The sequence below is a fragment of the Histoplasma capsulatum genome, genomic scaffold (genome assembly GCF_000149585.1).
Source record: "Histoplasma capsulatum NAm1 scaffold_1 genomic scaffold, whole genome shotgun sequence".
Classification (NCBI taxonomy): Eukaryota; Fungi; Ascomycota; class Eurotiomycetes; order Onygenales; family Ajellomycetaceae; genus Histoplasma; species Histoplasma mississippiense.
Genome location: NW_001813982.1, coordinates 4,105,320 through 4,116,714, shown reverse-complemented (window position 1 = coordinate 4,116,714; position 11,395 = coordinate 4,105,320). Strand labels below are relative to the sequence as shown.

Below are 11,395 nucleotides of genomic sequence, written 5' to 3'. Positions count from 1 at the left end.
ACTCAATGGACCATTAATTGGAATTGTTGCCCCAAGGGTATTACCTTCGTGTAATGGGTTTAAAATTGGCTGTGAGCAAGGACAAGCAATTTTCCGTCATCAAAACCAACCACCATGTCGGGCCAACCCAGGGAGATTTAACGACAAACCTCTCAGTCGATGATATTGTCACTCATTGCTACCAAACTGGGTATGTTGTCGGAGTCCTAACTCCAAGAAACAACAATCACGGCGTCGGAGTCGCCATGGCCGTCACTGCTCAACCAAACCTTGCTCATTATCCCCAATCAGGTAACCTCTGCCAACAAAATACAGCCAGTTCACCCAGTCCTCGAACGGCTCATAACGACTCTCCTAAACTTGCAACCGGAAATCCGAATCTCGTCATTGATACTGAGACAGGAAGCGCCGAGAGCCTTGCCATAAGCTCTTCTGGCATTGGGTCAGAACCAAACAGTGACGCGGCCCTTAATGTCAACAGCATCATGCATCTTCAGGGCCAGTTTGAGTGTGTAAATCCAACCCTTGAGAGTCCCTATACCGCGGAGGATTTTGACCAGGAATTACGGACTGCTATGAACGAATTTCCTATCGCTCCTGACGACAATGGCTATTTTACTCTATTTAATCCCGAGCTTCGCAACCCTGTATATATCTACAACCCTTATCGTGTCCAAAGCGACTTCGACCCTTACGACATTGGGCAGTACATTGACATGTGAGCACTCCAAACTAAAGGACCCGGCTGAACATAGTACTTAAGTGCAAAGAGCCGCTCTCGAATTAATTGCATATTGGATGGGGGGACGCGCATATATGGAGTTTCGGTGTGATAGGAACGGCTAAGATATTATTGAATTCAGTGTCAATATTGGGTGTATTTAAAAATTGTGATGATATCCTTGGCGCGGCACAATCGTTTCTTTCGAAACACAGTTTAGACCAAATAAAAAATGTTTCAAAAGCTCAAACTAGTATTTTTTCCAGCATGAACCTCGAAGAGGCCATATGCAGTGTGCGGCGCGTAAACCCATGAACTGGGCAAACAAACAAGGGCTTGGGAGAAAAGTGATTGGCCTGGGGCGAGTCACAAGGGTCTACGAGTGGTTGGGATAAAGTTCTGTGGGCTGTCTGAAAGCGGGGCAACCGCTGCGGACAAGTGGATACAGCCACCGATCGTACCAAGCTCCTGACACAACTAGCGCCAAGCTTCGCTGCGTCGCTGGTTCATCGAAAACTAAAACGATTTTGCACCAGCGAGTAGGCATCAGTATAATTGCTTTCTTTGTTTGCAAGCGGCCCTGAGCGCTGTGAGCTCCTTACCTTTTGTCGCCCGTAACATGCTAGCTCAGCTGTATTATGTACGATACGTCATGTTCAGTACCTCTCTGATACATACATTGTCACATGCTCATGCGACTAGCTACTGGGCTCGATCACCACCTGCGCCATGCTGGTAGTCGAGGGGACAAACCAATCCAACCCCTCTAACATGGTAAATAAGTACTTGTGGACCCTACAAAGCATTCAATGTTTTGTTCGGAGGATTTTTAATATGACATAAGTAATTTTATTTGTTGCATTCGTGCACGATAAACTTGATGTTGCAAATGTAATAAATTTGTTCGCATTTTAATAGAGTGTGAGTCTGAAAAGTATATGAGGAAAATAATAAATGCTAATACATAAGCAGGGAGCCAGAAATGCTTTGGATGGAATTAATTCATCACCATAGGATCTGCCCTAGAGATCACGCCGTCATTTCCTCAACCGCCAACCTAATAAACGATAGTATATTGATTGTACCGATTCATTCTCATTCCGGGTTGAAATGTTCCTCTTGTTAATTAGCATTCTAATATTGCAAAAACTTATACTGAGCATCATTGATTCCATTGCATGTTAATCAAGTTTCAACGATGCCTTCGGTTTAGGTATCGCAGCTCTAAGTTGTCTCGTCCCCTCTTAATTTCACTAACAGTCCCAGCAATATGGAGTTGACCAGCGCCCCCACAACTTCTCCCAGTGCGCCAATGTACACTTCACCACCTACAAACAAAGAAAAGAGGAGAAATTTCTCAAGTGACGCCTAGTGGCTGTATGCAAAACCAAAATGGGGTAAGGAAATATGGCCTTGTGCCCATCTGCGTCTTCATCCAAGAATTTATATATCATCACACATTAACCGTGTAGTGGTGGAAGTTTTGAATATCGAGAATTTGGTTGAGTTGAATATATTTTTATCAAAGTCAATAGCATCCACATGGATGGAGTGAAAGTTGGCAGTCACGCTTCCCGCTAGGCTTTAGCCATCAGCCATTAGTCGAAAACCTCCTACTGTAACACTCAAGACCACTAAATTACAGGTTGTGAACCACCCGTTTGTTGAGGTTTGTTGATGGCATTCTTACAGCCCAGTGGTGCGCCTAAGCGTCTGCTGGGATACCAGCCAAACACACCCTTTTACCAAGGGCTCCCACAATGTTGTTGTTGTTGTTGTTGTTCTTCATATTTTTTTCTAAGGCTATATGCAGTCTGAGACTATGACAGCCTACACCTCACTAGCCTACCCTTACAGCTACTCTCCAGTTACATTTCCCTATTCATAAGGGCTCCCACAAGGCTGGCGGACCTTCGTTATTTGCTCACATACACACACATTTCTCCCCGATTTAAATGGCATCTCTTAGGATATCAATTACTCCAAAGGGGAAGCTTGTAGTTATTGTCTTACTATGACTTGACCAAGATTTACATTTACTGTAAATCCACGAACACAAACCAGCTCTTCCGAAACGAGTGCTACAATCTCCTCCTAGGTTACTATGTAGACTTGGTATTTAATTAATTCACCTAGCTTTAAAACTTTTATATACACATATGTACAGTTCATTTCACTTGAAATCGTAGCAAAGGTAGCCTCCAAGATCGTAGGAAAACCAGGTTTCATTGCTCTCTTTTCTCATTTCCAAACTACGTTTTCAGTGCCGGCTCTACACAACCAAATCGGCGGCGGTCGTTGTCTTTCACTCTCTGCACCACGCCAAACATGCAAAGAAGCAGTGAACTGGATCTCTTGACTAGTTCAGCGCCAGCCCAAATATGGAGATATGAAATGATGATGAGGCAGTTTTTCTGAGAGAATGGGGAGAATCCTCATCGATCAGTTCAGGCTAACGCCACACGAAGCTCAAAAGTGACAGGTTCTGAAGGTAAAAGAAAATCGTGTCGAGGCTCTATTGGACCTAACTCACATTTGTGATGTATGTCGTTAGTTCAAAGCGATCTTCGTTCCAAAAAAAGGGAAGAGCGCTGAAATTCTCAAAAAAAAAAAAAAAAAAATAAAAAATAAAAAAATAAATGCTTGGACCACCAGCCGAGCTTCGTTGTTACATGAAATTAGCTACCGAGGCTACTTGCTGGCTAAATAATAATATTAAGCAAGCGAAAAAATATGCCCCGCAGAAGACTTAAAAAGTTCCTTGTGGAACAAAATCCCTAGGCTAATGTCAGGGACCTAATGTAGCCGATATTTTGCGTATATCTCGTCAACCAAAAAATGGCCTCCTATACGTTCTCTATATGTAGCTAAGTCATTTTCTACCCTTGATGTTGTTGCAAGGGCTCAAGTTGCACGTTTCAAGAAGACCGCCAGAAAAAGAAAAGCATGAACGGCTCGAAAGCTGATTGTTATCTGGGCGCGGAATGATGCAGAAGAAACATACTGCATACTCAATAGTGTCGTGGACAAATGTTTGTGGGGTTGTTTGTTTGCTCAGGAGCAGGAGTTTGTTTGTGGTCAAAGAGGCGTTTAATTAAAGTGGGGGCCCACGAAGAAGCAAGGAGGGATGCGAAGGGACGTTCGACATTTGCAAGGTCTTATCTGCAAACGGGGTCCGAGGGGCCACTATATTTTATCGGTCGGGAGATCTTAGTGGGAGAACGATAGGGCTGGGCTGGTTCAAAAAATATATATATACTTTAAATCATTCTTCTTTGGGAAATTTGATACTTTAACCCGCTAGCTAGTGGGGAAACGGGCCAGGTTACTAAAAACCAAAAACAAGAAAAGGAAAGAAAAAAGTAAAATCCGTCGCTAGGATACATACTGGATGCATATGTTTTGAAAAATCGCAATGAGGGGAGGGCAGGAGATTTTAACAAATACGTAGAAGACAGAAAACTACACATTCTATTCCATGTATGAAATTTTGCGCATCTCGCCGAGCCGCTGCCGTGCCTGCGCGAGGCTGTTCTCGAGTTGAAGGATCTCGACCTGAAGTTTGACAAACATAACGGTTAGTAATGTGCTGCGATGTAATGTACAACGAATTACGTATAATGATGGAAGCTCAACTCCCCACATTCCAGAAAACTGGATTGGAATGCAGGGACAGCAGCAACGGTGTTGTGCCTTGTGGATAGCGATCGGGCTGGGGTTGTCTGGGCATGGATGGGCAAAGTTTATGCATGCGAGAAGTATATAGGGGGACAAAGAAAAGTATAAATCCAACAAAGAAACAAATAGAAAGTACCAAAACATACCTGCTGCTCCATCTCTCGAACCTTGAATTCGTGGCCGCTGAGTTTTGTGTAGTCGACGGCCTCGTTCTCATCGCGGTTCTTTTCTGCAATGATACTCTGAACCTGCCGCACCAGACTCCTGCATGCAGCGCCTACAGCTTTGCTGGCAGTTTCCAGTCGATCTTGCGTCTTGCTCATAAAAGTTGCTTTGACTCGACTGGCAGCAACTAGCTGTGCCGTGCTGGCAGCAACATCGTTACTGGCGACGATCAACTGCTCGGGGGAGTTCCGTCCAGATATGACGCCGTCTGCCGTCTCGATTAGGGTGTTGGTGGAATTGGCCACAGCCTTCGCCGCAGAGATCAACCCTTCCGTCCAGCGATTGTTTTTCTTGTAAAATGCAGTTCTCGACGAACTGCCGCGACCCTCCCGGACGATCTCTTGTTGGGATGCAGTTGCAGCTTTAATCAACTCCGCAATCGCAGAAGTAACTGCAATAGAGGCCTCGAGGATAGAGTCATGGATACGGAGCTCGTAGGTAGAGTATCCATCGCGTGGCTTTTTCTTTAACTTCGCGAGCCTTTCGGCGGCAGCTTCGATTGCGTTGGCAGCATTGGTAAGTTCGCGGTCTACAATGTCTCCTAGATCGCCTGTACCACTAAGCTTGCTGCCCTTCGGAGTAAATGCATCGACAAGTTTAGAGAGTTTCTGCAAATTCATGAGGACTTCGTGGTTGTTGTTGATGACCACGTCTGTCTTCTGTAAAGGCTCTAGTCCCTCTAGACGGAACGACTGTAGGGAGCGGAAAAATTTGACAGTGGACTGCGCAGATTGTCGTGCCGCACCCATTAGTTGGTCTGCCTTCTTGTCATCGGTAGCAAACCGTAACAAGCCCTTTGAATTGCTAAGCACATCTGCGGTCGACCCGGAAAATATGCTGACGGTCCGAATGATGTCTGCGTGAGCACTGTTGGGTCCATCCGCAATGTAATTGTTGAAAGAAGTGGAGAACTCTGTTGCACTTGCAGAAGCCTTCTCGATCTGTGAAAGAACATAGGAAGCGGATGCATTCTGGTTTCCTGCCTGCATGCTCGAATCTAATTCGTAGAGAGCATCGTCGACTCGTTGGATACCGCTCTGAAGCACGGAGTCGATAATATCGTTTATTTTCGCAATAGAACTATGGAGGACGTCGTCAATTTGGTTGTCAAGAGCATGATCAGCGTCTCCTTGGCTCTGCAAAGCTATGTTAGCCATAACCATTTGACTACGCACGCTCACCCATTTCTACATACCAACTTCAATTCTTCCAGCTCCATTAGCGCCTGCTCCATTCCAGACTTGTATACTTCGATTTCCTCATCCTTCTCCTGCAGGGCTTTTTCCTGGTCTTCATTTCTTTCCCCGTGAGTCGCTTTGATCTCTTCAAGTGCTCGTGATTTATTCTACAATAGGTTAGCTTTGAGACGACCGGGAGCGAACATGGAAGAGTGGTAGATTAAAGCTTACCCGAAGAGACTCTTCAAGATCAGCCATCTCCCTATTGTACTTGGACAACAAAGCGGAGATTTCAGATCCTTTAGCACGCTCCGCATTTTCAGCTCGTTCGATAGCAAGACGGAGCTCCCGTTTTAGTTTTTCGACTTCCTCGCGATTCCCACCAGTAACACGGTCCTTCTCATGCAAAGCCCGATCACGTTCTCTAATCATATCTGCAAGCTCCAAGTTCTTCGTCTTCATTTCACGCTCCAGTCGCTCTCGCCTCTCGATAGCCTCCTGTGCAGATGCCGCCTTGAGTTTCAGGGATTTCGTCGTCTGCAGCAGATCAAGATGTTCTTGTCGAAGTTGTGAGTACAGTTTCGCCAGGGCTTCGTATTTTGTCCGCCAGGTGTTGACTTGTTCCTGTAGCGCTCTAATTTGGTCATCCTTGGATTGTGTCTGCAGACTATAATTCGAATTTAATTGATTCAGTTGTTCCTCCAGGTCCTTCATTCTCTTGTCATATTGCTGGAGCAGGAGCTGGTCCCGTTCATACTGTGCACGTGCGTTGAGGTTTTCTTGCTCTAGTTCAGCTAGTCGACCTTGCGTCTGCTGTTGGTATTGCGTTTGTAACAACTGCTCTTGGGCTAATCTTTGCTGCTCGGCTTGTAATCTTTGTTGCTCCTCGAATTCCCTTTGCGCTTGTTGTTGGGCGAGGAGTTGTGCACGTTGTTGTTCCTCCCATTGCTGCTGTAATCTCTGTTGCTCATTTTCGTACTCCTCCTGTTGACGTTTCGACTCGTTCGACCAGAAATCATTGATAGGCTCTGGATCGGGAACCGTTACTGTTTTTGGAGCTGGTGTAGGCTCTCTCTCGACTTCCTTAGCTGGTCGCTTCGGGAGAGCTGGGCGTTCCTCGTCTTCCGCAAGGAGGTTTGGTGGCTGCTGGGGGAGTTTCGGGACGGTGATCAAGCTAGTAAGGTAGCGAAGGTTGGAACATTCATAATAAAACCGAACAAGTCTATGGTGTTGGGCATTATAACGGCCACGCAGAGGTTCCAATGCCTCTTCGTCTCCGGTGGCTGTGAACGTCCGTTAGCGTTGGTCATCATTTATAGCGATAATTCTTGCAATGGTTGCCTACTTGTATGCATAGCCCTCAACATGCTCGTTATGAATTTGTATATTCCATAGCTCTCTTGGACGAGAGGCACCAATGCCGAAATCCTACATTCATTGTTGGTGCTCTGGCGGAAATGTGAAAATATAAGTTTCTGGAAAGCATCGATTTGATCCTGGAGGGTCATAAGATCTGTGATGGTTTCGTAACTATGCGAGAGTTAGAAATTGAGAAAGCTGGACGTGGGAGATTGGCGCGGTAGGCATAATACCCTTCGTTCGGATCATTTGTTGTTTTAAGACTAATGTATTCCTCATACTCGAATAGACCTAGTGGTTGACAGTCGCGTTACTAACTGACTCAAAAATCCCTTGGCTGGGAGTGAAATAGAATGGCAAGGAGCAGCTTACCGTTGAACTCAGGATGTTGACGGTGAAATGTCAATTTCGCCTCCAAAAAGTATACATATTCCTGATCAATGGACCGTACCCTGGTAGAATCCAGAAGTTTTAGCATCTAATGAAAAAATAATCTAGAAATGTACGAGCTTCCAATGTCCGATAGCCCATTCCAGTCCACGAACTAACAAGATATGACAATTACCTCGAAGCCCCTCGCCCGATACACCTCTACTCAAACTCTCCAACCAGCCAACATGCGATTGTCCTTCCTTAACAGTGATCGGATGCCCCTCCTGCAAAACCTTATGAACCGTAATTAACGCTTTGAACGTTTGGACCTCGTCGGCAAGGATTGGTTGGCTAGGAGTAGAATAGAAATCAAAATGGTTACGTTAGATTGCGATCGTGTGGGAGAGCGATTAGGGATATGGCAGCGTAGGTGGTAGTTCCAGGACAAATTGATAACAGCGGGGCACAGCCACTTACACTTTCATGCCCGCCCAAAAACTCGTCGACGATTTGTGGTCCCACGTATAAACAATACAACTCCGGACATGTTTGCCTAAATCACAGGTTAGTTCAAACAACCGAAATCATGATCAGGCAGGTAGGTGTCTGGACCGGCGTCGGGCGGGGGAAAGGTTAGATGTAGAAACATACGTTTAGGCGCGGTCTCCTCTGTTCATCAAAGCATAACGGATTAGTTTCAGCATATTGTATATTGCGATAACGCAGCAGGTTGAATCTAGACTGGCGAAATCATACCGATGCTTGTGGCTTTGCGGATATTTACCGCGAGATCCGCTTCTGTCCTATCACAACTGTATCAGCCACAGTGGTTTATAACATCATCTCCCTAAGGAACTCCTGCTAAAAACGATGCGGGACCCAAAATCCACCATGGTTAGTTACCTGCTCATATCGATATTCCGTGCGGCCACCGAATTGTAGGCGAGGGACATCGTCGAAGAGGTTGAAGGTGTCGTCAAGCGGAGTACGGAGCGAAGTGGGTTCAAGCAGGGGTACAGTCAGCAGCAGCTCGTTCTAGTTCAGTCAGCAGTAAGAGCTGGCGCGCAGCTGCAACACGAGAGGTCCAGTGAAGCAAAACGAATAACAAAAACAATAAAAGAAAAGGATGATAGACAAGAACAAACTGAAATTCTAATAATGTCCTGCGCAAGAAATTAAGTTGCCTGGAGGAGTTTGGAAACCAATTTGGAGTCTAGCTGAGTCAGCCACGCGTTCTCTTGGCTTCGTCACCCATTCTCGATGCCTGGTAAGTAGATGAATGTCTGAGATGCGATTCTGGTGACTACTTGGCTTGTTCAGATTCTTTGCAGGGGACTGGGTAATGTGAGATCAATATTTGATGTCCTTCACTTTCACCTCAGTATACCTTCACTTCACATCCCATTCACTTATATCGCGCGCAGGAATGATACAGTGTCGACTCCAAACTCTCATGGTGCCGTTGTTTGACGAAGGTTTCAATTCCGTCCTACATACTTATGCAGAATTGGATGCGACATTTTGTCCAATCAATGCTCCAAAGCGTATGGAGCAAGCTTTAAGTTCTATTCATTTTGCAGGACAATGGGATGGGGTTATACAGTTGCCCTCCCCAACTTCCGCCAAACAGCTATCGAGAAATTAAATGCATACAAGTATTCTTGAAATGATAATGTTGATTACAATCTAATTTCATCTACTATCTAAGCCAGGGCGGTATAAATAATCTAGGTAACGCCGTTACATCGCCGGTAATTCCAGCTACGCCTACCAAAAGGTGTAGATAATACGAAAACCTATACTCCAAGTAAAGAATAGTCAATGACAAAATCTAGGAACCAAACTCCTTTCTGATGAATGGCCCCCATGAATCTTCCTAAGAAAGCCGAAAGGAAATGAAAGTAAAGGAAACGGAAAAGGGAACGGAAGAATGAAGCTAAATAAATTCGCATGACGCCTGGATAAGGTGGGCAGAACGACACAAAAATGATACAATGAGCAACATGTAGGAATATGGCTCACGGATGGAGAAGGATGTCTGTTTGTTCATTGTAAGTTAGTACAGAGGGGGGGGTTGCTATCGCCTCATCCTTTGAGGGCATAGTTCCTGTCGATTGCGTGCCGTCTTCCTGTGCTTTCAAGTCACTGTCCTTGCTGTTCTCAGCACCAAGTGACTCTGCAATCGTTGATACTGAAGTGTTATGTTCTATTGGAGGCAAATAACTTTCCACGAAGTTAGTGTTCTCCTTTTCTTTGTCGTCAGGAGAAAAATCAGTAACTGGTGTTGTGGGTTCTGAGCCAAGAGGGGCTTCGATGATCAAAAGCTCGTCAGACATTTGTTCTTGGCTTTTCTTTGTGGATGAGCCAGGACGACTTGGAAGTGGAGGATTAGGTACAGGACGAGAAGCCTTCTGCGGTCGCTCAGGTAATAGCGGCGGGGGTAATGGTTTACGTTTCGGTATGGAAGGATTAGACAAGAAGCCAAACTTGTCTGGAAGCGGAAGAGGTGTGCCTGGTGGAGGTAGTGGGTGTCCCCGCCCAATAGGATGATCTGGCATTAGTGTTTTGTTCTCTCCTTTTAAAGACGGCTCTCCATTCCGTTTAAGAACATTCAAACCCCATTTTCGCGCAGCAGCGGCTGCCGACCCTATTGATCCTATAACTTGTCGTTCAGGGGTTTTATTATTTGGAACGTCAACTATAGGCTGAGATCCAGAGGTTTTGTTTTGTTTGTTCGTCTCACTTTTTAAAGAAAAGCTTGAGCTTCGTGGACTACCGGATATAGACAGCGTAGCTGGTGAAATACTATCGCGCGTCGAAGGTGTACGGGGTGTAATATCGATTGGTCTGGTCTCGTCGGATATAGTGCTGGATCTGGGTGACACCTGTTTTCTGTGCATTGAGGATGCTTCTTTTGGAGGTGAGCCAACTGGCGTTCCTGTGGGAGAGTTTGGCTGGGAGCGGTTAGATATCTCAATCATAGTGGCTGTTGCATCTTTTTCCTCCAATTTCGAATCCCAAACGGAATGGTCTACTTTCACGGTATCTGCTGTGACGACAGGATCGGCAACATGTGAGAATGTTCGGGATCGGATAGCTCGAGGGGGTTCCAGTCGATTTGCTCTATCCATGCCAGAGGAAACCGACGAACCCAATTCTCCCAGCTGCGAGGGTATGGATTTCGAACCTCTTCGACTCGCTATGGCTGACGAAGCTGACCCAGGCATTGAAGGCGGAGCCATGGTGGCATCAGTATTATTGGGCACGGGAACGAGCGGAGAAACCGGGTCAAGGGGTTCTTGTTGTGCTTCAGGTTCGTCAGGGATCACAGTTTTCGGCGGGCGTTTTGGGGGGTGATGCCAAATACCACCACGGAAGGTTTCGTGTTCGGTATCTAGGAATGGTATATCGTCCCAGAATGGAAGGACTAAACTTTCCGCAACGACTTCCCTTATCCTGCTTTCGATGGCACGAAGAATCACACCATATGTAATCTGTCTGGTACTGACTATGGGCTCTATTGACATTTCCATATGAGGCATGCTTTCAAACGAAACCCAGAGCCGATTGCTAGGAGGGGGTTTAAATCGTAATAGGCCATGACCCTTGAGGTTCTTTAACACAACCGCCAGTACTAGGTCAACTTCTCGAGGTTTGAAGCGCGTACCAAGCTCGATGCGAGCTGTAGCTGCCACCTCTAGGCGAAAATTTCCACTATAGTTAACATCTGCCTCAACGCAGCAATCTCCATCAATAGTAAGATCTCTGAGTCTAGGGTTAGTAATAAGCGGAGCCCCTTCCCCAGCATCGAAGTTTTGGAGAGAAATTTTGGTGATGAAATTAGGCTTCGTCACTCGGGATA

The 11,395-nt window shown here is 45.8% G+C and overlaps 3 protein-coding genes across 3 annotated transcripts; 1 reads left to right on the top strand and 2 right to left on the bottom strand.

Annotated features, from left to right (window-relative positions):
* Positions 1–245: 245 nt before the first annotated feature.
* On the top strand, positions 246–722 carry HCAG_01168 (predicted protein; the record flags this gene model as incomplete). Its single annotated transcript, XM_001544072.1, has 1 exon — positions 246–722. One exon carries the CDS (start codon positions 246–248, stop codon positions 720–722), a length of 477 nt encoding a protein of 158 aa, XP_001544122.1.
* A 3,470-nt stretch (positions 723–4,192) lies between these two features.
* HCAG_01167 (conserved hypothetical protein) lies at positions 4,193–8,486 on the bottom strand (the record flags this gene model as incomplete). The annotated part of the gene is made up of 10 exons (XM_001544071.1): positions 4,193–4,276; positions 4,546–5,760; positions 5,820–5,969; positions 6,034–7,085; positions 7,148–7,315; positions 7,534–7,613; positions 7,711–7,884; positions 8,011–8,086; positions 8,290–8,336; positions 8,437–8,486. The coding sequence occupies 10 exons, from the start codon at positions 8,484–8,486 to the stop codon at positions 4,193–4,195; spliced, it is 3,096 nt and encodes a 1,031-aa protein (XP_001544121.1).
* Positions 8,487–9,551: 1,065 nt separating this feature from the next.
* On the bottom strand, positions 9,552–11,075 carry HCAG_01166 (predicted protein; the record flags this gene model as incomplete). Its single annotated transcript, XM_001544070.1, has 1 exon — positions 9,552–11,075. The coding sequence occupies one exon, from the start codon at positions 11,073–11,075 to the stop codon at positions 9,552–9,554; it is 1,524 nt and encodes a 507-aa protein (XP_001544120.1).
* Positions 11,076–11,395: the final 320 nt, after the last annotated feature.